The sequence below is a fragment of the Filicampus tigris genome, chromosome 18 (genome assembly GCF_054856515.1).
Source record: "Filicampus tigris isolate MCC_2025a chromosome 18, RoL_Ftig_1.0, whole genome shotgun sequence".
Taxonomy (NCBI): Eukaryota; Metazoa; Chordata; class Actinopteri; order Syngnathiformes; family Syngnathidae; genus Filicampus; species Filicampus tigris.
This window is the reverse complement of record NC_141234.1, coordinates 6,937,705-6,963,231: the sequence shown is the minus strand read 5'-3', so window position 1 is coordinate 6,963,231 and position 25,527 is coordinate 6,937,705. Positions and strand designations below refer to the sequence as shown.

General features: G+C 42.1%; 1 protein-coding gene and 1 pseudogene across 1 annotated transcript; both read left to right on the top strand.

The window, feature by feature from the left end:
- Positions 1 to 10,506: 10,506 nt before the first annotated feature.
- Positions 10,507 to 23,091, top strand: mfsd2ab (MFSD2 lysolipid transporter A, lysophospholipid b). The gene is made up of 14 exons (XM_086014049.1): positions 10,507 to 10,729; positions 12,415 to 12,540; positions 13,617 to 13,741; positions 17,372 to 17,495; positions 18,285 to 18,363; positions 18,447 to 18,616; positions 18,692 to 18,782; positions 19,191 to 19,309; positions 19,497 to 19,580; positions 20,421 to 20,504; positions 20,596 to 20,708; positions 20,792 to 20,935; positions 21,354 to 21,530; positions 21,603 to 23,091. The coding sequence occupies exons 1-14, from the start codon at positions 10,640 to 10,642 to the stop codon at positions 21,652 to 21,654; spliced, it is 1,578 nt and encodes a 525-aa protein (XP_085870175.1). The 5' UTR covers positions 10,507 to 10,639; the 3' UTR covers positions 21,655 to 23,091.
- A 732-nt stretch (positions 23,092 to 23,823) lies between these two features.
- LOC147132224 (SOSS complex subunit C pseudogene) lies at positions 23,824 to 24,443 on the top strand (annotated as a pseudogene).
- The last annotated feature ends 1,084 nt before the right edge of the window (positions 24,444 to 25,527 follow it).

Genomic DNA, 25,527 nt, shown 5'->3' with positions numbered 1-25,527 from the left:
CCTCCAAAGATTCAAATGAGAATGGATGGCATCTACACAAGCACTCACTCAAACAAGCCTTAAGATTTATTTCTCCCCTGGTATCATGAATCTGAGGATATTTCCACGCGTGTGGGTTTCTTCATGCATGTTCACATGTTGCACATGCGTGACTCCGTGATGAAGTATATCCTCCAGGGACACCGCGCATCAAGGTGGCAAATCATGCTGATTGATCAATCCTCTGCCCCTCCCATCCTCATTCCAATCCAATCCCCCCTTTGGCCTCTCCTCCCACGAAGCCCCCCCACGCCCCTGGTGATCAATCACGCCGTCAATCACGCAGGTAGCAATGTCATTATTCAATACTTCGCCCCCATCCCGTGCCAAGGTTTATGATGACAAAGACAAACTCTTCCCTTTTGGTCCCTGAAGTAATCACGGTGCACATGCTGATAAAGAACAGGGGGGGGAGTAGGTGGGGGCTGTTGGGGGGGCGGGGTTACTGGACACAGCTAATGAGCCTCATTAGTGGAGCATTGTCTGCGAGTCACATGAATTATCCATGTTGTCCTGAATGCCAACACGAGTGAATATGAGCATGAACAAAAACAGGAGCAACATTATTTAGACACGGTAAGCGCCACGTTGTCATCTATAGTTGCCGTGGTTACCAGGGTCTGTCCTGGAGTCAATTTTGTTTGGCTGTAATTGCGTATTGAAGGACAAATATGTATTTTCAATGCACTTGTGGAGATGGCACTTCAGTCATGTTTGGGCTTTTTAGTTTTGTTTTCTCAGCATTGGTCTGTCTCGTCAGTGATTTGTGTCCACCTGTCTGCATTCCACCCCCTAGCGTTAAGCCAATCAGCTCCCCCCTACCTTGTGTCTCGTTTGTCTCATCAGTATGCATGTATTTAAGTTACTAGTTTTTGTTCAGTCCTTGTCGGATCATTGTCACTGTCATGTTTTTTTGTTTCTCCTGGTGTTGTGTTTTGTTCTCTAGTGTTTCTTTGCTACTTTGAGTTTTGGACTTTTCACGATTTGTTTATGCTGGTCCTTTGTTGATGGTTTCTTCAGTACACCCTGCTTCTCCTGCCTCCCTGCGTTTGGGTCCTCTATCCCGCAACCATGACAACTTCAGGCAGTGCTGTTAGCCAATGCTAATCTGTACATCCGTCAAACCTCACTGCAGCTCTACTTACCTTTTAGATTTGATATGATAGCCTTCGCTTCTGTGCATGTGGGTCCTGAATACATTTAGGAAATGCAAATTAAATAGAAACTCAGTTGGGCTCTGAGGTCTGCAAACTCAGATAAATTAGTGGAGACTAGGTTCCAAAGCAAACAAGGTGAGGCAACATCAATTTGTTATGCTGCACGCAAATGGAGTAAGTTGCCAACAGGTGTGAAGTCAGCCTCAAGTCATGTCTTTAAATTCGGGTTAAAACTGCTTTTTTTCCCCACATTCCTTTGATTAAGATCTTTTAAGCATTTTTAAAATGAATTTTACTATACGGCCTTTTCATAATTACAGAAAGCTACTTTTTATTTCTATTTCATTTGCTATGAAATCTCTTGAAGTATTTTGTTTGTCAATGCATTGAAATATCGTCAATGTGTGTTAGTAATTATAATAAGCATTTTATAGACCGCAATGGCGACACACACTAGTCTACAACAAATGGCTGCACAATCGAATAATATCTAATGCAAATTAACCAACATTGGTTTAGAGTTTGGGAATTCTGCATTGCGAGTGTGAAAATGCCAGAGTCTCACAACCTTGGTATGTGCAAGCAAGCATCCCAACATCAACAAAAACAAACTCAAGGTCTCCTCATCAGTACAAGCATAGCCTCTGTGCTGACTGGGAGAATGTGACGTAACGATGCCAGTCAAGGTCCACCTCTACTTGGAAAGGGATATAAACATGAGGACTCATTTTCAAGCTACGCTGGCTGTAGAGAATGTTCAAAATACTGTCCAAAAAATGGGTTGCTCTAGATTGAGATGAAGTGGCAGTTTGTTGTGATATCTTGTGCGTAGAGCTCTAGTGCGTCTTGCTGGTCAACTGATGTTACTACACACACTCTTATTTATGACGTACATTATCTTACATCTTATATCAAAGATACACTAATGTTTTTGGTGCTATCGCCACAAAATGAGATTGGTGGTGGCAAAGGGTAAAAGTGATAACTATAGAACCGCAAATTGAACTTATTCCAACATAAGAGTGGTCTGCTCAGTACAATATGAGAAATACAATTATTATTATTTTTTAATGTGATGTTTTTAAATTAATGATAAAATAAAGCCATTTTGTGTGTTTCTATTTTTCTTTTAGCTTGTCTGTGCAGCAGCCAACTAGAATTATCTAACGTCCAAAGATGTCATATTAAATAAATTACAATAGGTGGCAGCATACAGTGTCCGCTGATAGTGTAGTGGTACACACGCCTGAGTTGTGTGCGGGCAGCGTGGGATCGATTCCCGCTCAGTGACAGTGTCTATGTGTGCCCTGCGACTGGCTGGCGACCAGTTCGGGGTGTAGTCTGCCTTCGCCCATTGACGGCTGGGATAGGCTCCAGCAACTCCCCGCGACCCTATATAGGATAAGCGGTTTGGAAGATGACATGATGACATGGCAGCATACAGTGACCTGATATAAGTGAACTGTTTGAATTTTGGGTCCCTGAGTTTGGGTTATGCTAGAAAGCATGATTTATATTTTACATTTGATTGTGAAATGCTGCATTGCAGTGAATGTAAATTGTGGAGGGAAATTACCTAACATAAAAGAAAGAAAGAAAGAAAGAAACAATCAAACAAACAAACAAAAACACAAGCACATGAGAAAATGTGAACTCTACACAGAAAGACCTGAGCTGAAATTGAAATCCAGAACTTCTTGAATGTGAGGCAGACACCCCAACCACAAACTCACTGTGCTGCCTCACTGATAACAAGACCTATATTGCCTGAGTCAATATGTAACAAAGTAGGAATGAACAGGAGGCAATAAACCAGGAAGTATTCCTCCAGACTGAGAGGGAGGTAATTGCTCACGGTTTTAGATAATGGTTTATTACTAAACGTTTGTGCGTGGAAAATTACCAGCGGTGTGGAACTGCCACTTTAAATTTCAGACTACATGTTGGCATCAGTTTAGTGTGGTATGATGACATTGTTGCGAAAAACTTGATTGCACATGTCGGCATTGAACTCACCAACTTCAGGTTTGTTGACTGTCTAGTCTCAAACACACCACCGGCTTTACACATTGCACACACACCGTGCACACGGACATAGATGCGTCACTGTTTCCATTCTGAAGATAAATAAACCCCGAGGGCCTCCCGAGAGCATAACCATACGCAGCCGATTAGGGCAGGCCCAGCTGCTCTTGTCCGCACTGTGTCACATGACGTAGTTTAACACAACTGAGCAAGCAACACAAGACCATAACCTCATGAACATCATTTGCACGTTACAAGACCATCAAGTACTTGAAAATCAGAACCACCTTCAATTGCCTGAGGTGACCTCCGGCTAAATCATTACCCAACCGAACCGCGTGACCCTGGTGCAGAGCACATGGGCCTCCATAAAAAAAAAATAAAAAAATAAAAACAGGGCATTCGAGTGTGCCCTGCAGTGTTATTATAGTTCAATTGCCAGTGTTTACATGTGGGTTAAAAAAATGACTTCTTGTGATTAATTTACTTTACAAAATTAATATAATACTTATTTTCCCATTTATTTGTTCGCGTTTAACAATTTTCTCCATCGGCAATAATGTAAAGTGAATGAATGTGCTTAAAAAAAACTTTCCTACATGCCATAAAACTGTAAAAATAAGTAATCCAGTTTATCTATAACTAAAATAAAGTTTAAAAGAGTGTTTAAGTGTTCCCCAGCTATTGGCAGATGGGACTCAGATTTTGAGTAGGAAAAAAAAAAAAAAAGTAATTGATGCCTTTCCCAAAAGTGCAAAAAATTGCCTACAGATGCTATAAGATGGTGATAAAGCACTACATTTGTCTAAATGAAGCTTCTCAACTCACTTCAACATAACTTTTCTATGTCTATGCCCCAAAAAAGTTTCGGTGGTGGTAGCGCAAAAAGCCAGAAAGAAAAAAGAAAACACTTGAGTTAATCCTTTAAATGCTCAATGAGCCTCATGAGATTTGCCGGTTTGTTTGCCTTTTTGAGGTGTACAGTACTTGTGCCTACTTTTCTGCCATCTGTCTGTTATTATTATTCTCACCTAAACAAAGCCAGTATAGTTTGTTGTGTTCCGGGATGCACCTGTTGCGTTTCCGTATACGCCACATTCTTTCTCACCATTCTCCTGTTCGGATTCTTTTCCCACAGAGCGGCGTGGAAGTCAAGCTCCGGGGCCGCAACATCCCATCAAGACACGATCCGGAGACACACACAGCAAGCACTATTGACAGTAACAACACGGATTAAGATACCTTTTCAATAGGACGTGTTTACTCTGCTATATACCTGATCGCTTTTGTTAATGTGGTCAATGCTTTGTACACCTGCAGTGAAGAGAACATCTCACCCTGAGAGCGAGCCTGCCTTGTTTGAACTGTTTTGACAAACCTGCGCAGTTCTTGCACCAAAGTAGCACAAAAGAGCCCAAGACAGCATTTTGATTTGTTGACAGCCATTCAACTGAAGTGCCCTTCCATGTTCAGTCAATATAACATCTGATCGCAAAAGAGGTCAGTTCATGTTGACAGCAGTGAAGTTCAACGACAGCCAGGCTGTCCGAAAATACTGACTTTGAAGCGGTCGCGGCACTTTCCTCAAGTTGGACCTCGGGTTTGTTTGTGTGCTTTGCGGTATCGAGTTGTTTGCAGCATGGTGGAAGGTGGTCATGACAGAGACGCGACACGACACGAACGTGCAGTGACAACTTGTATTTGTACAAGTCATTCTGGCCGACATAAGGAGACATATTGTGCATTTGAAATCAATTCCCCTGTGACTAAATGACATTTCTATGGCAAGATGTTGTCATGGCTCAAGAATTAAAACACATTAAAGTCTGCTTGAAAGCATGTCTTAATTCTTCTTATGATTGTAAACTAGTTGAAACTATTTTTTTTCCAGTGGCGTTTTCCCCAACAATCTGAGCAAACTGTCCTTGTGCGCAGACTTTGGCTATAAAGGCGGCCCAAAAATGTTCTGGTTATGCAATTTCCTTACAAGGCTCAGATCCAATACGGGTTTTTGTGGGGCATATTTCAGTCATGTGGATTGTTTTTTTTTAGATTATATGACTGGTTTGTCAGTTGATGTGTTGTTTTCTCCACTTTGGAAAATACATTGACACATAACAAGCGAGTCCCTCTTTCTCCTTCAAATAGCCACATGCAGTCATGCCCATTGACTCTTTTGTGTACGCCACCCCCCCTTGTGACTTTCCATCCCACCTATCGCTATGTCGACCACGCAGCTGGGTCGACATGACGCACGCAGCCCATCGGCCAGCTCCCTCACCTCATCCCCTGCACGTGCCCTCGGACTGTGTTTGGCAACAAATACATGTGGACATTACATCCCGCTCACACATATATCAACACAGCCTTGGTCACAAGGACTATAAACAAGTTATGTACTGTCGCAAGCAACTGGTGCTAAATAGTTTCCCTCCGTTTCTTTTAATAAAAAGCCAAATGCACAATTGAAACCTCAAATCCTGTTTGTTCCTTTTGCAATGAATGGAACGAGTAAGGTGATCTATGGGAAAGGACTTAGTTGGATAAAGGAATGTCCCGATGGCCTTCATCATACAGAAGAGTACAGTAGAGTTTGATTTCTATCACCCGCTGGTTCCTTTGGAAATGTGTCTTTAGCTCACTCCATGAGTGCATGTCCTTATATGGAATAAGAGATCGGTCAGGTTGATTATAGTGAGAAAAGGAAGACTAAGAGCAAGAATCTAGTCAAGCAGGACAGGGGCAGACACGGGGCAGGATTAATCTGAAGCGGCGCGCAAGGTGCTGCTGTTTTGGTGAGCAACTAGAGGCGGAGAGGATTAAAATACTGAGTATGGACAAGTGAGCCGAGCCACATGTCGTTCTAAGCAAACACAGTGCGGCTCGGCCTCTGGTTAGCCGCCGTCGTGGCTAGCGAGTTATCTTATTGGCAGCACATCAAACATAGGAAGTCATTTGATGCGGCACCACACGGGCATAAATATCAGTGAAGCAGGAAAAACAAATATGGTGGTGCTAAGGCAACTTTCACAGGCATTTAAACAGCCTCTCCCATGGGGCTCTCCTAATGGAGTCCAAGCAATAACAAATGCCCTGGCGATTTTATATCATCATAACTCAGACAGATGAAACTGTCACTGTTGCATTTGAACTGTTGATACTGCACTTTCCTTCAAAGATTTAAGCGGATATTCATTTTTTCAATCATTTGTCGACTACGAATGAGGCATCTGGCAATTCATCGAAACTTGACGTCTATCAAAATAGAGGCCATTATTTTTGCGGAAACAGTACAAGGTGAATAAGGACTGCTATGATATGCTGTTGCCCTCCATTTTTTCCCCTCTTGGGCTTATTGGCTCAATGGCAGCGTAATCGTGGGGGTGAGTTGTCTGCGGCTGTTGCAGTTTGTAGTTTGTCAAAATGTCTCGCCTTTGGTGGTGAAATTAGTCCGAGCAAGTGGGAGTGTTAACAAATATAGTTGAAATATTTCAGCACGCACATGATTGCACAAGGCCTTATTTTCATTTTGATTCAGAAGAAGTATTTCTTGATCATCTTGGCACACAATTGGAATGGAATCTGCTTTTTCTCCACATGTAGGGGAATTGCCAGGACATGCAATAGTTTTGAGCCAAAGAGGAGGTGAGCAAGCATCCACTCATTATCACCACTTCATATATCCATGTTCCTGTTAAATGCATCACTAATAGTACAGTGCATTCCAAAAATGTCCGTAAATAGTTTTAATTGCCTGTAATCAGTGGCTCGGCGGCACGTTGATCGACTGGTTAGCACGTCCGCCTCACAGTTCAGAGGTCGTGGGTTCGATCCCGGCCCCGGCCTCCCTGTGTGGAGTTTGCATGTTCTCCCCGTGCCTGCGTGGGTTTTCTCCGGGTACTCCGGTTTCCTCCCACATTCCACAAACATGCATGGTAAGGTGATTGGACACTCTAAATTGCCCCTCGGTGTGATTGTGAGTGCGGGTGTTTGTCTTTGTGTGCCCTGCGTTTGGCTGGCAACCAATTCAGGGTGTCCTTATGCTACTGTGTTGCAATATTTTAACATTTATGGTGGTGGTCATGATGCTACTTGGAGAGCGTTTATTTTATTTTTTTAAGTTGTACATGATAGTCACTGATAGTGTAGTGGTACACATGCCTGAGTTGTGTGCGGGCAGCGTGGGATCGATTTCCGCTCAGTGACGGTGTCTGTGTGTGCCCTGCGACTGGCTGGCGACCAGTTCGGGGTGTAGTCTGCCTTCGCCCGTTGACGGCTGGGATAGGCTCCAGCCCCTCCTCCCGACCCTGTATAGGATAAATGGTTTGGAAGATGACATGAAGTTGTACATGGAGCCACTGGCATATTTTGTTAAAGAAAAACTTTTAATTTATTATTATTATTTTTTCAAAACAGCAAACTTCACAACATTTTAGCCAAAAGTTTGCCTTACGAAAGTCTGATGGCTTAATGCAACAACACAATGTAAAACAGTAAAAACACCATAAACTGGCTCGTGAAACTAACTTTGAAGTTGCGGTGATCATAACATTTAAACAATTTTTATTTGAACACAAGGCTAGCTACATATGCAAACAATGTCCACTAACATTCGCAGGCAAATCTACGTTCTCCTTTGATAAAAACAACCTATTTTATCTATTGCAGTCAATAAAACCTTATCTAATCTGCAGCGTGTTGACACACTGATTGGCAGAACTCAGTCAAAGCTGAAGACTTTCTTAAGTATTGGGTCCATGTCAACAAACAAATGCATCTTTAACATAGATAAAACAACGTATAGTATGTTTGTGCAAAGGGAGGCGGACAAGTAGAGTCAACATTGCACATCGCATATTCACGTCTCCCCTATCTGCAGACATACAGTAGCGGCTTGTGTGCGCAGCACTTGGACACTGTCGACTTCACGGCATGTGTGCGCAGCTAAATTGAGAACTTTGACATGCTCTGCTTCTTGGCCAGAGCTGAGGTGGCTTTGCAAATAAAAAGGCCAACGAAGGAGCCACATGAGAAAAGCTACTAATTTTTCGACCAAGAATGTGGAATTTTGAGGTTTCTGTACACCATTAAAGTCCACTTTTTTCATGTTGAGTCGCTTTGAAAAGTGATAGCTGAAATGAAAAGAAATATGAGTGACCTTGTTTTCATCTATGCCACGTTGCACGCAAAGATGTTTGCATGTGCAGTTGAAAGTCATTTGGCAACAAACAAGTTTGCTTTCGACTTTAAAGAGGACTAATCATTGGAAAATTGACTTTTTAATTGCTTGTGTAGAAATAATTTGGTTTGGGGCCAATTTACATACGATTGAAGTGCTGCATCCACAAGTGAAAATATGAACAATCAATGCTTACTGTTTTTATGGACACTTGTTTTTTTTTTTCTTCACACTCCAGCCATAATCACTACTGCTATACTTAGCTCCGCTGCTGGTTGTCATGGTAACAGAAGTTGTGCATTGGAACAATTATAAGGGGCGGGGTGAGCAGTGGCTCATTTGCATGAGGCAGACTAAATTATTGATCCTTGGGGTACTTTGATGATATTGAAATTAAATTGTGAAAAATGCATAAAATTTAATTGATCATAATCCATTTATCCTGATTAGAGCTCTGGAGTCTACTAGGAGCTGCCCTTGATTATGAGATCTGAAGGGAAATCTAGAACTGTACTTCTCAGATCATCCATTCCGGTATTCTGAATCCGCCGCTCCCTGCAAGAATGCAACACGGGCATAGAAGCAATTGTGCAGCAGTTCTAAAATGGCACCACCAAGAGCCAACCAATCAGGTTGCTCGGATGCTATCTCTTGGCTGGCTACCCCTCCTCAGGTGGCATATTTCCATGGGAATGCTATGATGTACTTTGATGCATTAACTATGCGCCAACCGGTTTGTGGCATATCTCTATCATTAAAAAATATTGTTCTTTAAATGCTTTGTTGTGAGTGTGTCCTTGATGTCTTAAACGTTGGCTCAAGCGAGGCGCTCAGCGTGCAGAGTGACTGGATGTGAATTATGGCTGATAGCAGCTCTTGAATGAATGTGTAGAAAAAAAGTCTCAGCAACTGTGTCATCCTTTGATTATACATACAAAGGTGTTACAGTATTTCATGGGGATGCGGAGGTCAAATTTGGAATCAGTGATAACCTCTCATGTAACATTTATTAACATAGTGACTTGTTAAGTCTATTTATTAACCACTCACAAAGATGATCAATTACATGCTTGGGTTTCTTTTTTTCCCTAGTTCAAACAAGATGACAAATAGGAAAGAAAGAGTAATATAGATTTTTTTTTTTAATAAAATGTATTGCCAATAACTTGCTAAGACGCTTGTTCACAAAGACAAGCATCATACGAATAACACAGATATTATAATAATTGTGCTTCCTAAATGCATTTAATTTCTTGTTATTGGTTCTAAATTTCGCCCATTGACGGCTGGGATAGGCTCCAGCAACTTCCCGCGACCCTATATAGGATAAGCGGTTTGGAAGATGACATGACATGGTTCTAAATTATAATACAACTGATTTTACAGAAAATGTTTACAGAAAAAGTTTTTTTAAACCTCTGTGTTTTTTGCTCTCACGCGATCAGTCCACGCGAGTGCATTTTTTTCATTGATACTTTCAGACATTAACAAACAATTGTTGTATAGCGAAGTGCAAATATCAATGTCATGCAATAGACACACATAAAAAGCCAACATAGAAAAAGGAAACAAAAATCAAATAAAATAAAAATGTAAGGCACAATAAACGTTCATTTGAAATCAACCAAAGATAATTTCCGAATGAACTGTAATGTCCAAACACTTTTCTTATATTTTGTTAATTTCAAGGTATTTACATATAGATGAAACTCAGCAATGAAAACCTGAAAATTTGCACGGGATTTCTTTATTTTGTGTAAATAAAATCTACCAAGTAATAACATAAGATTGATCGCAAAACTTGTAATAATATCTTTAACAGCAAAGACAATAGTATGACCATTTTTTTCACACATCACAAAATCTCTTCAAAATTTTGATGACACAGGGCAATTACAAAATAAATTCAGAATTGTCTCTGACTCACTTCCACAGACGGTGCATTAATCATCTACGTCAGTGAATTTGGAAAGGGAATTATTAAAGGATAATCCACGCGAGAGCATGGAGTGAGCAACCCTGGTGGCGTGACGTCGCCATGGGGGGCGTGGCCAAACGTGGGGTGAAACTACGTTACAAATGGGCGGGGAGCTCTAAAAACGACTAAAGCCACCCCATCCGCATCTCCTCACTTTGCTGTCAGATTCCACGAAACACTACATCTCAAGCTTAACTGTTTTTTTATTTATATTTTGCTACTTTTTGTGTCACGATAACGCGACGCAGAAGCAATTCTGATATGGCCAAGGGGGAAGGAAGCGAACAATACTCCAACGCCAGTTTATTGACTAAACCTGGCAACTCCGATGGCATTTCGCTTGCAAGAAAGGTAGGTGCATTTTAATAAACAAAAACAAATATTTGCTTTGCGTTTAGTGCAACCAAACCCGTTTAGTTAGTATTCAAGGAGTAGAAAAGATTGCAACGTGTATAAATGAACAGAACACGCCGCCCGGCTAGTCATTTTCAAAAGGGAGTGTCTCATTCATTGATTCGTTGCTCGCCACACATTTCACATGGTGATCCTTCCACGGATGCATTTTCATTCATATTCCATTTAAAGCAATGATAAATTGAGGAAAACTTGAAACCCACACCTGATAATCCAGCCGGTGTTACCAAAGACCCCTTCTATGCATGCCTCGTGACTTCTTCAAATAGGAAATATCCTATTACATTACATGCTTTTAAAAAAATCCTGCCATCTTATAATTGCTGTTTTGTTGTCTGCAAGGTCTATGGTTTGAAACTAGTCGTTACCCGAGTCACCCCAGAGCTCATTTAAACCATAAAGTGTACCCCTATACCCCCTCTGTCTTTTAGGTTGCTTGAATGTGGACTGATGTGCCCCCATTCAAATGTAGCTGTTCAAATTTGAGGTTCTTCGATTCCTTATCGGTGACTTAAATATCTTAAATATATTGCTAATCGCCAATAAATTTTTAATTTAGCAAAGCATGCTCGAATGTGCATTGTAGTAGTCAAATTGGCATGATACCTTCCAGTCATGGGTGGAAGTCCCCCCCCCGCCTTTTTTTTAACCGACAGCTGAAGGCGACGTGTCCCTAGAGAGGAGCATCAAGTTCACGTTTCACATCCATCCAGATCTATCATTTAAATGTAAAAAAAAAAAGGCATTCCAATACCTTATCTAAACTGTCAATCAGTAATCGTTGAGGAAGCATTTAGCAGTGGCCTTGACCTCATAAACTAATCTTGTGTGTATTGTCTGAACCTTTCTAATGGACAACGTAATTCATAAGGTGACCCACTTTTCACTCAAATTGAAATCAGTTTAGTCAATTTTGAATGGCACCGGTATCTGGTTGCGGTGTTTTGTCACTTGAACTTACTGCTTTAGTTGTATTCACAACAGGACAAAAAGGGGGGTTTGTTCAGCTTTGTTGTGGTCAAACAAGAGGCACTGTCACATGTATTTTAAGAATAGAAGAATAGTCAAGTTTAGAGTGTTAGTGCATCGTAAAACTTATATATGCAGGGGCATCATTTGGGCAGAGCAAAAAAAACAAAAAAACAGGCATGTTTGATTGGTGAGCGAGGAGGGTGTGTGCTTGGCATGTGTCAGAGAGGCTTTTGATTCGAGCTGGCCAGTAAGTTTGCCAAGGTGCCCTCGTCAGGTGACAGGTTCTGTGTTTTCATTCCCTGGAATTAAGACACAAAGATCCTTGTTGTCAGCTCTGCAAATAAAACGAGACATTGATTAAACATTCGTCACAATGTCTTTTAAAAACTTTGGCGTGGTTCAGCATCTCACAATTGAAGCAGATTAAACTAGGTGAGAGTTGACATTTTGGGGAAAGAGATGGAGAAAGCCAGCGTAATATGAACGTGTTCATTCCTGCTGCTTGGGTGGATCCAGCTATCTGCTGCTAGCCAGAATTCTCAAACAGCTGCAAATACTATTCAGGACACTCTCTTGGCAGGCTTTAGCTTTTAAAAGCTCATCAATATATCCATCTAATTCTTGCTTTTTTTTCCATTTTCTTTCCTCAGGACGAGCACAGGAACAAATTGTCTATCTGCAACAAGCTCTGCTATGCCATTGGTGGGGCGCCCTACCAGATCACAGGATGTGCCTTAGGCTTCTTTTTGCAGCTCTATCTGCTGGATGTCGCACAGGTTGGTAGAAAACCATGGTGTGCACAACACACAGACCGATATATCTTATCACAGACATGTCTGCACAGGCAAAAAAGCCATTTTGTCACAATACTATACAAATGTGCAATATAATACACACAACTGTGCCATGTAAATGATCTGGAGCGGCGATATTGATCTGGAGCGGCGATATTTCCTCATATTCGGCTTGCTCTGACCGACCAATCAGAGCAAAGAAAAATGTTGATGTTATTGTGGGCAAGCCTCTGAAGCAAATTTGAAATTTGCTTTTAAAAAGATGCAGTCCCATTCTAATATGATTCGTTTGACACGGCAGCAAATGAAGAGAAAAGACTGGTGGGAATAAATGATCACAATTTCATGGAAAAAAAAAAAGAAATGTAGGTCAGTGCTTCTGATGATTAGAAGGCCCTAGCTGGTCCAGACCGCTCTCCACTGGATAATTAGATGGTGTGAGATGTCGAAAATATTTCTCAGACACAGGCAACTCCTTTCAACGCAAAATGAAGTGTTAAACGTCTACACACACTGATATCATCCCGGGTTTTACGTGATCATGCTTGTAAAGGCTTTTTGCAATCAAATGATCCAACATGAAAAGATATCCAAGTTATCCATTACACCACTATAAAATCAAAATATTATAAACAAAGATGTGTGGGTGGCTGGCGGTAGCGACTTTAATGAGGCCTGACACTAATCTCGTGGTCAAGGCCATGTGGCATGTAATGGAGTGGAAAGTCAAAGGCTCCCCACGGTTGAGTTTTATTTGCCTACCAAGACTGTTGTCAGGAGTCTATTGTGCGGCCCAGCGTGGTGCACTTTGTACAGTGAGGAGCGGTACATTCTTTGCACCCTGTTCGAATGGCGGACCAAGGAAGCGGGCCGTTTGTTCTGACGCCTGCCAAGTGCTCAAAGACACTGCTGACATATAAATGTTATAAAGCTACCCTTCTTAGCCACACACTAAGTATTGTTTAGTGGCAGTCACAAGGTATCCTAATCTAGAATAGAAAACGCATTTTGTATCTCGGATTAATGACATCCATTTACATCGTCTTCTCTTTTGGCAGCTGGATCCATTCTACGCCTCAATCATCCTGTTTGTGGGTCGAGCATGGGATGCGGTAACGGACCCCACGGTGGGATTCTTGGTCTCGCGGAGTCCCTGGACACGTTTTGGACGCATGATGCCCTGGTAGGTGCTTTGACGCCTCCTTTACATGTCACTTCTCAGACAGCTTGGTGTTGAGGAAACTTATTGTGTGGTTTTTTTTACTCACAGTTAAATGTGGTTCAAAGGTGTCGTCACAATATCAAGAATCTTAGCACACTGATCTGACATTTTTCACTTAATTTCCATGGGAAGTTGATTTAGAATGATCAAAAGTTGACATACTAATTTGTGCACCGAACAAAACTGAATGCAGCTCTGCTTACACCCTTAAAACTGCTGGATCAAAAGTTGGACCAATCTGATTACTTGGCTCCTCTGACCCAACTTTGTGTTGTCTTCTATAAAACATACCAACAAAGCAACCCAGAAAGTTGGGTCAAATTGACCCGAGTTAGCGGGTCGGTCCAATTTTGTTTTTTTTGGGGGGACGTAGCAGTGTACCTTTTGACGGTGTTTGAAACTGGCGGATCTTCACCCATACTAGCTGCAATTTCGTGGGTAGAAAAACGGACTAATTGTGACACGAAGATAATGCGAAACTCAACAGCAGATACATTTTCAAAAAATAGGCTGCGAACAAAGCACTTTCTGTGTTGTTTGGCGGGAAGGGACTACAGAGTCTAATTGAAAATCAATTCCAGTATGCATTACATATGTCCCATTTAAACCTTGCTGTCTTGAAGTTGAAAAGACATGCTGTTCCAACGTAGGTGTTAGGGGGCGGGACCTTGCGCTCACACGGAGCCAATCCTCTCCCAACCGAGGTTACCACAGGTCACAGTCATGCAATTGCGGCAACGCCACTTCCTCATAGCCTGCGCAACTGCCGGTGGCATCATGGCCATGGAGACCTGTTCACTAGTTGAAACGTAGCGCGTAGCGTCGCGGGGAAGGGGGAAGCCCCATCTAGGGGGTGCGCTTTCACATTTCCCAGTGCGGCCTTCAGCTGGACGTCGGTAAATGTAACCCCCATGTGCTACTTTGCGAATGCATTTTCACATACTCCCCTTAAGCGACAAGGATTTTTCTTTTTTTTTCAGTTTGTAAGAAGTCCCTTTATAAATGGAAATTCACTATTTTCCTTGTCTAGTCTTTTAGTGCCTGCGAGTGGCTGTGACTTGGGCCCCCTTTTATCACAGAGGCAGCCACGACCCAATCCTTTGTAACAACTATTATGTTACCATCCACCCCCCACCGCTAAAGCTGTCCCTCATGTTCGGTGAGGCTGCGTCAATGCGCATGTCCAAAGGGGTATTGACTGTGTTACGTGATTGTCGTTGGGTGTAAGAGTGTCGGGTGGGGGGGATGACTAGTAAGAAAGGTGAAGGAGAGTACAAGGGGTTGAAGGGGTTTGAGAAAATCTCACGCTGCAGGGGAGTTGATATTTTGCCTTCTGGGCTGCATAAAAAAAAGTGACTTGAATTAATTAACAACTCAGCCTGTTACGGTTTTGGAGGGGGGGGGGGGGAAGTACAGTGAGTTAAAATTTGGGTTCTGTCCTAAGAATGTCATGAACCACCCTTCTAAACCTGGATTACACTTCTCATTCAATTGACAGAAGCTACATTTTATTTATTAACATTTTGCTCTCAAGTGACAACATTTGGACATACATTGGGGCTCTGATATCAGAATCAGGCCTTTTCCAAATGTGGATAAAAATCAGAAAAACAATCAATGTGAGTTTGCCACCATTGAAATAGGTGAAATCGCCATGAAACCGGAATTGCAGCTTGGATCTGCTGTGTAAATCCAGGCTAAGTGTTTAACTCATGATGAAATACTGTTGGGTTTTTCAGTTTCGGAAAAATAGCTCGTCACTAATGACGTTCCCATCCACATGCTTTCGCAAGAAACGGGGTCATTCACCTCGCTATTTCCCATGATGGGGCGTGCAGGAATCACCGGCATGCTCAGAAGCAGTGAGGCCACGTCACTCGACAAAGACAAGCGTGGAGAAGGAAAGCACAGCTGAACCGGCACAGAATCAGCCACTCCATATTCCTTGGTAGTGTGTGTGAGGGTGGGGTGGGGGCGGGCGGGTATGACTCGTGAGCTCAGCCTCCGATTGGTCCAGCCCACAACACACCATCACGTTTAGCCAATGAGAGCGCAGCTATTGAGGCCTCGGATGTTTTTTTTTTCCCCCCTTCGTCACATCATGAGGGTTACTATAGTTCAAGTGACTTATCAGTGCAGAATGTTGTCCTGTTGCCAAGTTCACAAATTCAATCGTTAAGTGCGCGGCGGTATTAGTACAATAATGATGAATATGCTTCATCTGAATAAACGTATTTACTTGATGCGCAAAACACATTTGAATTGCGAACAGCGTCTTGCCAGGGGGAGATTGTGCTGTCCTGTCACACTTCACTGCCATCCAAGGCCGTTTGACGGTAGGCCACGTGCGGCCCAAATGAAGAAACATATCATTTGATAGTCGCTCATGTGTCAGCTGCTTTGACCCGCTCTCGCCACTTTATCCTCAGGGGTACAGTTAATCAGATCGTACGCACGGGCGAGACGACGCTCAATGCAGCCGAGATGGACTTGACACCCCTTAAACGAACACTTTATTGCATCTCGCTTGTATAAGTGGAATTTGTGTTTGGTTGCTCATTTTGAAGGCACTAGTAGTTAGCATGCATAGCATAAATGGATGACACATTTCAAGTTTTGATGAAATAGAGGCATTTTTTTTTTGTTGTTGAAAGTTGATGCAACTGAAATTCACCAACTTCCCACCCGGGAACGTCACACCGATTTTTTTTTTTCTTACAATGTTTTCTTAAATAGTGGCCAACCCGCAAAGAGAAGCCATGCCACAATTAGTCATCAGGTGTGTCGTCCACTTCCGGCACAGGGTTTAACTTTTGTTATCTGACGCTGTTCTCCAAGCACGGGCGTTAAGTAGTCACATGATGCTAAGCCCGTTTGAACTTTGTTGCCAACTGAAACCGCAGCACCAACCTACCGCGACACCTGAATTCCTTGCCCACTATTAAAGGTCACTTAAGGATAGTTAGCCTGCCAGTAGATTGATGTGATTTGTCTTGTTTTCTCCATAGTAGTCATTTTTCAAAAAAAAAGTTGCCGGGCTGCTGAATACCGATTGTGTCAAGCAATTATGACTCAATTGACGCAGCATTTCCAGGATTCATCAAGGATGTCCTGGTTCAGAGGCGGCCAATAAAAGTTGTGGTTTCCTTTTAGTGTCACACACGAGTGGGGATCGTTGATCAGATTGCCAGCTGGAGTAGAATGCTTGCAGGAAATGGCCGAAAGAATGCCACTTCCCAGGTTCTTGCTGGAGTCTCCTCTTTAAAATCACCTCGTGGGCATAGATCTGTTGAGTACAAGGTGATTCATCCTTTGACGGAGCTTAAGTATGTTCACGTCATGCAATTATCGAATTCCATCGCAGGTGTGTGCAGAAACGTGTCAGAATCGAACCGCACTAGTCAGCATTTGGCAGCACTTGAATGGAAGATGCCCCGTGAATGGTCTGTGTGTCTTATGCAATGAGCCCCATGTCCTCATTCAGGCTTGTTTTTTGTTTTTTGGGGGGGGGGGGGGGTTGTGGAGCATGTGCATGGAGAGCTTCACGTTTTCATCCATGGTGGCTCTTTTTTCTTTTTCTTGTTCCCTCAGGATTGCGATCTCGACTCCTGTGGCTGTGATCTCGTACTTCCTAATATGGTACGTGCCCCCTTTTGAGGACGGCAAAGTCATCTGGTACCTTTTCTTCTACTGTGTCTTCCAGAGCCTTCAAACTGTGAGTATGAGCCACACAAACATGTCTAAATAAATTTGCTTGTCTGCTTTGAAGTGTTTTTTTATTGTGTGGTCCACAGAGCATTTGTAGTTTGCAGCATTTTATTATCATTATATTATTGGACCACTGTATTTTCAAATATTGAAATTATACTGTTTTTATGTAAAAAAAAAATAGCACTTTTTTTTTTTTAAGACAAGATTTCACTTTTTTGTACAAAAATTTACATGTTGATTATTACAAGATATTTCACCATTTTTTTTCTATACAAAATAAGTTATATTTAAAAAAAAAAAAGTTCCGACATATATTATCAATATTACGATAAGATATCACACTACATATTTTACAAAAAAAAAATTAAAATGCAACTGGATATCACTTTTTGACATTAAAAAAGTGCTAAAAGTTATTACATTTTACACTATTTATTGAAGTAAGCGGGTGATACTCACCTTGCAAAATGCTGCTATACTACGACACCGATACTTTCAGGTCAACACGGATGACAACGCTCTGTTAGCAGACTGCAAATTAGGCTCTGCAAAACTGTGATGGACTTTTTTTTGAGCCCTTTCAACACCTTATGTTTTTTAGCAGTATTTGATTCAAATAAAATAAATAACTACAGGATGTAATGACATCATCAAGTATCAGAACTCGGTAATGGCGAGTACTCAAATGTAAGTACTTGTACTCGTATTCTGGCTGGGGAAAAAAGTGATATCCGTGCATTCTGAAAATAAGTTGAATGTTATACAATACGTGACATTTGTTTTTACTTTTCAGTGCTTCCATGTGCCATATTCCGCACTCACCATGTTCATCAGCTCAGAGCAGAAAGAAAGGGACTCTGCTACAGCATACAGTGAGTCGCAATTGAGTTCCTAATAGTTTTCCTGAGGACACAAAAAGACTTGTGACTCATGTTTTTTTTAACTCCCCAATCAGGGATGACGGTGGAGGTTCTGGGCACTGTGCTGGGTACCGCCATCCAGGGCCAGATTGTGGGCATGGCCAACGCGCCCTGCGTCCCAGGACCGGGGGAAATTTTGGCCGATATGAGCAACTCCTCCGTCGGCCTCAACGGAACAGAGCACGTCATTTCCCTGGAACACACAGTCCGTAATGTGACCATTCAAATTCAGGAAGGACAAGCTGGAATGTTTTGGCTCACTTCTCGTTTCCCTCAACAGAGAGCCGCCTACATGATCGCCTCTGGTGTCATCTGCTTAATCTACGTCCTATGCGCCGTTGTTTTGTTCTTTGGAGTGAGAGAGCAAAAAGGTAATGTCGACGCATCGTGTTCGGTGTTCATTTCCAGAAGAATCAATTCAAAGTTCAGGGGGATGGTGGTTGCCACACTTAAGATTGTCTCCCTTTTATACAAACAATTATTTATACGATAATTGATGTTTTTTTTTGTTTTGTTTTTAATTCAATCTCGATCAGTCTGGAACCCTGCTCAGATGGGAATTTTATTTTTATTTTATTTTAGATTTGTATTTTAGTTTATTTATCTTAAATGGTATAAGCATAATCATTGGGAATAGCCCAGTTGTTGAACTTGCTGACTGCAAGCAAGCGTGTGTCTTTTTTTTTATGTGACCACTTCCAGCTGTAATTTACAATTTTAAGTGAGGCTTTAAATAAATTAGACGTCGCATGTGATGTTTTTTTTTTTCTCCTCTTCAGAGTCCAGCCGTCCCAAGTCTGAGCCCTTGTCGTTCTTCCAGGGCATCAAGTTGGTGATGGGACATGGGCCCTACGCCAAACTGGTCATGGTCTTCCTCTTCACCTCCTTAGCGTTTATGGTACGCGTTCACGCAAACAGAACAAACGTAGTTTTGGCCTCAAAGCAAATTAAAAAGGCTTCCTTTTATTCACCCGTGACTTTCTGAGGCCTCTTTTTTTTTTTTTTTTTCCACGCTTGCTTATGTTTTTATTTTTCTGAAGCCGCTGCATCCCTCTTTGGAAACTAATCGTTTCTTCTTTCGGCAGCTCCTCGAGGGCAACTTTGCTCTGTTCTGCAGCTACACCCTGGGCTTCCGAAACGACTTCCAGAATATTCTGTTGGTGATCATGGTGAGTTTGCCCACATAGAAGCAGGTGTTGTTTCAGGTAGGCCGTTGCCATGACAATCTCCCAAACACTTGCCTTGGAAGGCTTTGCACATAAATTGCGTGCAGTCACAAAGCTGGTCTGGAGCCCATCAAAGCGCCACAGTGTTCTCACTGTCCATGAGTATAATGTGAGAACCGGGCCTGAATGTCGTGTTATTCCCACAGATGGACAAGAAGAATCTGCAGTCCCCCCCACCAACGCCCCCCTAAAAAACGAATTAATTCTGCACGAATCAATCATCGCCCCTGTTTTAATGGAAGCAAATTAATCCACTGTAGAAGGCAGACCAGGGCAAAGGGGTGGGGCTGTGTGTGTGTGTGTGTGGGGGGGGGGGGGGCTCACAGGGTTGAGCAGATTTCACCATTTGATCCCTTACTTCATGGTTAGGATTACGGAGCCGACGAGGAATTTATTTAGCCAGATGACTTTATTGGCTAACCATGTGGGCTAATACTGTAAACCGCGCTGGAGGGCAGTTAGGAAGAAGTTGCTGCTGCTGGGATGAAAAGCAAACACAGTGCTGGGAAGGGAAATGTGAAAACAGGAAGGGAAAACATGACAGCACTTTTGCGGTCATTCGGCGAGGGGTTCGGTCGGAGTCAAACGATGCTGCCCCTGCGGAATCCCCACACCCACGCAAGTTGAATATCTCGACTGTTTCCATTGTCATGTCAGCGTTACATAATGTCACACAGGCGCATACTTTGTCGCTTTTACTGCTTTGCACGGAGAGCTTTTCACGTGCATTGAGGGGGAAAGGTGTCGGTTAACCCGAGTGTGCGTGTCCCCCTTTTGTCACAGCTCTCGGCCACTCTCACCATCCCCTTCTGGCAGTGGTTCCTCACCAAATTTGGGAAGAAGACGGCAGTCTACGTCGGCACCTTGGTAAGGTCCCCGTTTGGCGCATCGCAGGGAATCTTTTGCCTTTTGCTGTCGTGTCTTTAACGAAACAAGTTTGTGCTTCTCCTCTCTCCAGTCTGTGGTCCCCTTCATGATCCTTGTGGTGTGCTTGAAGAGCAACCTGATCGTCACCTACATCGTCTCCTTTGCTGCCGGGGTCAGCGTGGCGGCCGCCTTCCTCCTGCCTTGGTGAGATTTCCTCACCGGCTCTCCCCCGCCGCCCTCCGATCACCAACGCGCGACTGACTCAAAACGCTCTTTTTGGCCATCAGGTCGATGCTGCCCGACGTCGTCGATGATTTCCAGGTGCAAAACCCCGAAACCAATGGCCACGAGGCGCTCTTCTATTCGTTCTACGTCTTCTTCACCAAGTTTGCTTCCGGAGTCTCCCTGGGCATCTCCACTCTCAGTTTAGAGTAAGCACTGCACAAAACAATCTTCTGTATTAGACAGGGCTTTGGCCTGAGCACCAAAAAAAAGGAAAGGGAAGTTTTCGATGGAATAACTGAGAATAGATTCCCCAATATCATTTCTGTAGGAAATTTTTTTTACAAATATGGGCAATCAATTGTTGAACTTTGGAGATTCCACTTCATTGTTTCTCTGGATGTGTGTCATGATTTTTTTCCCCCTTTCCTGTTCATAAGGAGCACAATGCTGAATTATGTTAATCCAAATCTGACAAATCCTACATCAAAGTGCTACCCCCTCCCCTTTTTATTTTTTTAACTTTAATGCGATTTCACTACAGTAGAGTGTCATGCTTCTATCACAAGACCGGGCCTTAACTTTTATCCTTTTTTTTTTTTTTTTTTTTTTCCTCTCTGCATCCAGTTTTGCCGGCTACATCTCTCGAGGTTGCTCCCAGCCGGCAGAAGTGGACATCACGCTGAAGGTGCTGGTCTCGGCCGCCCCCATATTCCTCATCATGATCGGCCTGGTCATCCTGTACACGTACCCCATTGACGAAGACAGGAGGCAAGACAACCGGAAACTGCTCCAGGATCTAAGGTAAGCCTAAGATATTTATTTTTAACACAAAATTTTTAACACAAAATTGAGTGTTTTCTTTTCTACGCGCAGGGACGAGGCAGATTCCGAAACTGACTCGACAGAACTTTCCAACATGATCTAGCATGTTTTGTACCCACCGACCAATCAAGATGAGCGCCTGGCTTTTTGCACTGGGCGGGACCAATTGACTTTGGCCCGTCTTCTCTTACAGACACTGCCTTGTCCAGGCAACGCTCTTGCTGCTGCTGCTGCTACTGCCGCTGCTATTTCCTTTCAAGAGGCTAGAAAATGTGCCAACACAACCTGATATTGACACACTTGTTTGCTCGGTCGGGTCCCTTTTTGTACTGACAAAACTTTTCTTTTTTTGGGCACTTTGTGCAAGTGCACAAAAAAGCCTGCTTCCATCTTTTTCTTTGTTTAATCCAGTGAATTTGAGCACTGTGCTAGCAACCTGAAACTTGAACAAACAGCGTCTGTGCCTTAGCTCAGTTCAGTAGCAAAAAAAAAAAAAAAAAAAAATAGACAAACTGACAATTCATTTCAAGGTACTTGTTCTCAAGTCACTGGCTGGTATATATTATTTGTCCTGACAGCCTGATTGTTCTCAATCAATAGGTAACCCATTAACACCTTTCAAGGGCTTGTTTTTGTTTCATTCCATGAAGTACAACCACTACAAAAGATATGCTATCTTTTTTTTTTTTACAACTGAACGCTGAGCTAATAGGCAACGACAGCCAGTACCTGAATATGTGATCGCCTTATTTAAATATTTATTAGTTTTTTGATTTTACAGTTTGGACATAAGACGCGTTTTGCAGTATTAAAAATCTATTTAAGGGTGGAATCGATATAAAGTTAAATCAATGTTTTCATGGCCTTTTTAACGCGTCGCCATCACTTCTGTCTTTACTCATTGAAGAAAGGATGCACATAATTGTGGGGAAAAATAGGATGATGGGAATGTTGAATGAGTGTTCTTTCTTTGTTGGTGTAGATGTCTTGTAGGATAAACTTCTGTTTTGTGATCTTCATTCATATCCACCGATATGAAAACATGTACATACTGCATCCTATGTTATACATACATCTGCAACATGTTCCCGATTGGGGTACCGATGTGAAGTTTTTTGTATTTTTGTCCACTCTTAAAAAAAAAAAATTAAAAAAAGGAATATAAGGATCCTTACCTAATTTGGAAAGGATTCTGTACATTATGCCATTTTTGTCTCAACTAACTGTAATCTTTGTACATCATATTGCCATTGTTTAATGTTTTGGGTTGTGGAACTGCAGTTAAGTTTAACGTGTTTCCCTCCCGTGTGACTCTCGTGAGGCTGTGAACCAAATGTGTGAGCTTTAATCCCCCAGAGACATACAGTATGTAGATTACACGCACACAAAAGCCTTGTGTACATGACTTTGTCCATATGTACATAGTGTATGTAAACTTGTAAATACCTTTGATATGTGGTTGCAAGTGTTTTGATGTACTGTAGTTTATTTAAGAAGGAAAACCCGAGATTGAAAACAATAAATAATGTTGGAAAAGTTCGATCTTTAACTTGACTTCATTGCAGTGCATGTACAGACAACCATCCACACTCAAATTCACAGCTCCGGGAAAATTTAGTCTTAGTGAATTTAATATGAATGTTTTATGTGGGAGGGAGCCTGAGTAACCAGAGAACACCCACGCAAAACTTTGTGTGCGAACTTCGTATGATAGCAATCAGGCCAGCTCAGAACTTTTAGAACCTTCACACGTAAAGCCTGATCATTTACTTGAATTTGAATGCTCTTATGAGGAAACTAACTAAAACAAGGTGCGTGTATACAACTTTAACTTCAAGAATCTATCTGCAAGTATCTTCAATTATGTTTGCGACTAACTGCTGACATCTAGTGTATGTTTACTATAACAACGCCTAATCTAGCCCCAATTAAAAAAATACTGTAATATAAACACACACAAAACCAAACACAATCACGTTATATTACATTGACACAAACGACGGAAGATAATTGTCCTCATAAAATTTGTGTTGACTGGTGGTATCTATTAACGCCAAGCCTACAATTAGAAAAAGTTTAAATAGTCAAGTAATTTTTAAAATCTATTTTTGATATAATACATTATATTTGATTATAATTCCAATCATACTTTAATTTCATTCAATTTCTCTATGAAAAGACGTAAAGAAAAGATGTTTAGTATTTTTGAAATTTTGTATCGGCATGCCCGAGCTAATTGGACTCCAACCAATAGGTGGCAATAATGCTCTACTGTTAAACACAAGAAGAAGACATAAAGTGAACGGAAGTGCCACCTTTCTTCATGGAAGTAAAGCGGAAGTACAGTAGATTGCGACTTCTTTCACCACACCCAAAAAATCAAAACAAAACAAAAAAAAACGCTGTGTTATTGTGGAAAGTTGAATTTTCTCTTGACTCGCGTTCACTCTAACAGTGCAAGTCACGCGAAAATGGCCGCTGCTAATCCTCCAGGCTTTCCCACCAACACCCGCGTCGCCATCCTGGCCGAGCTGGACAAGGAGAAGCGGCGGCTGCTCCAGACTCAGTCCATGAGCGATCCTGGAGCCAACACGCCACTGACCTGCAGAAGCGGCGCGACGAAGGACGCGAGGGAGAGCGCCGAACTGCAGCACATCGCCGCCCAGCAGAAGGCCGCCCTGCAGCACGCCCACGGACACTCGTCCGGCTTCTTCATCACCCAGGACTCGGCGTTTGGCAACCTCATCCTCCCGGTGCTTCCACGCCTGGAGCCCGACTTGTAATCGCCTCGCAGAGCCTGTTGGACATTAAGAACTCATTCGTGTCATTTCATTTTATTGAAGAACAACTTCAGTGTGTCTCTCTTTGGGGATTAAATGTGAAATGGCAGTCGTGCGTTGTCTTTTGTGTTTTTTTTGCCAGCTTTCTGGCTACCGTAGACAGTCGCATTAAAAATGTATAACAATTAGAGATTCGTTTTCATACAGGTGTCTTTTCCTTCTGAACCTCCTTAATTTAGCACTTCTCTCCGTCCTTCCATCAGAGTTCCTTTAAACGTTGCATCTTTCTGTGTTGGTAGCTGTAAGTGCGGGCTCCGCTGAACAATAACTCCCCGCGGCCACAGGAGGGCGCTCAAGGTTAGCGCATGCAATGAGTCTCTTCTACCATCACACTTTCCATTGCTGAAACCTACTTTCCTGCCTTTTCCCGTTTGATCCAACTTGCCTCCCTTATTTTAAGAACCTGTTTTTTCCAGGTACATTTTCCTTCCCGACCTCCTTGGGTCCTTTATTTCCCCCCTACGACGTTTCCCCAGACCTGCTTCATATATACGTAATAGAATGCATCCTATTCTTCTCCGTCTTAACCCTGCTTTTCAGACCTAGGTCCTTCCACCGCAGACAATTTTATTTTCTTCCCTTTCCGTCAGACTCGCGTTATTTCAAGTCAAAATTGGAATATGCTTTGTATCCTTTCTTTAATCGCTAAACCTACATTTACTGCCTCCCTGTCTTAAATATTTTCTCCCACCTCAAATGTATTTTATTTTTTCCTTCCTGACCTTATCTCATTTCAACTCAAATTCATTTCCATTATTAATGATCATTTAATAAAAAAGGAATAAAAGAATTGAAAAGTGAAACACGGTAGAAAGTCACAAATTCACAACTACAAAAACTATTTTTAGCCTACTATCTGCGTAATGTAAATGATCATTGAATAATGACACTCCTCAATGTCAATATGAGTTTTTAATGACAAAGATGAGGAAGCCCTGCATTAAAATAAATCAATAAAAAAGGAATCAAAAACAATATAAATGTACCGAGAATGTACAACTGTAACAGTTTAACAGTAAACCTCTTGCATCCAGCAATAGTGGTCTAGCTAACAGCTAACTAACAGCAGGGTAACATATTCATTACAAAACGTAATTAAAAAAAAAAAACACGTATTGTCTTACTTTTTACTATAC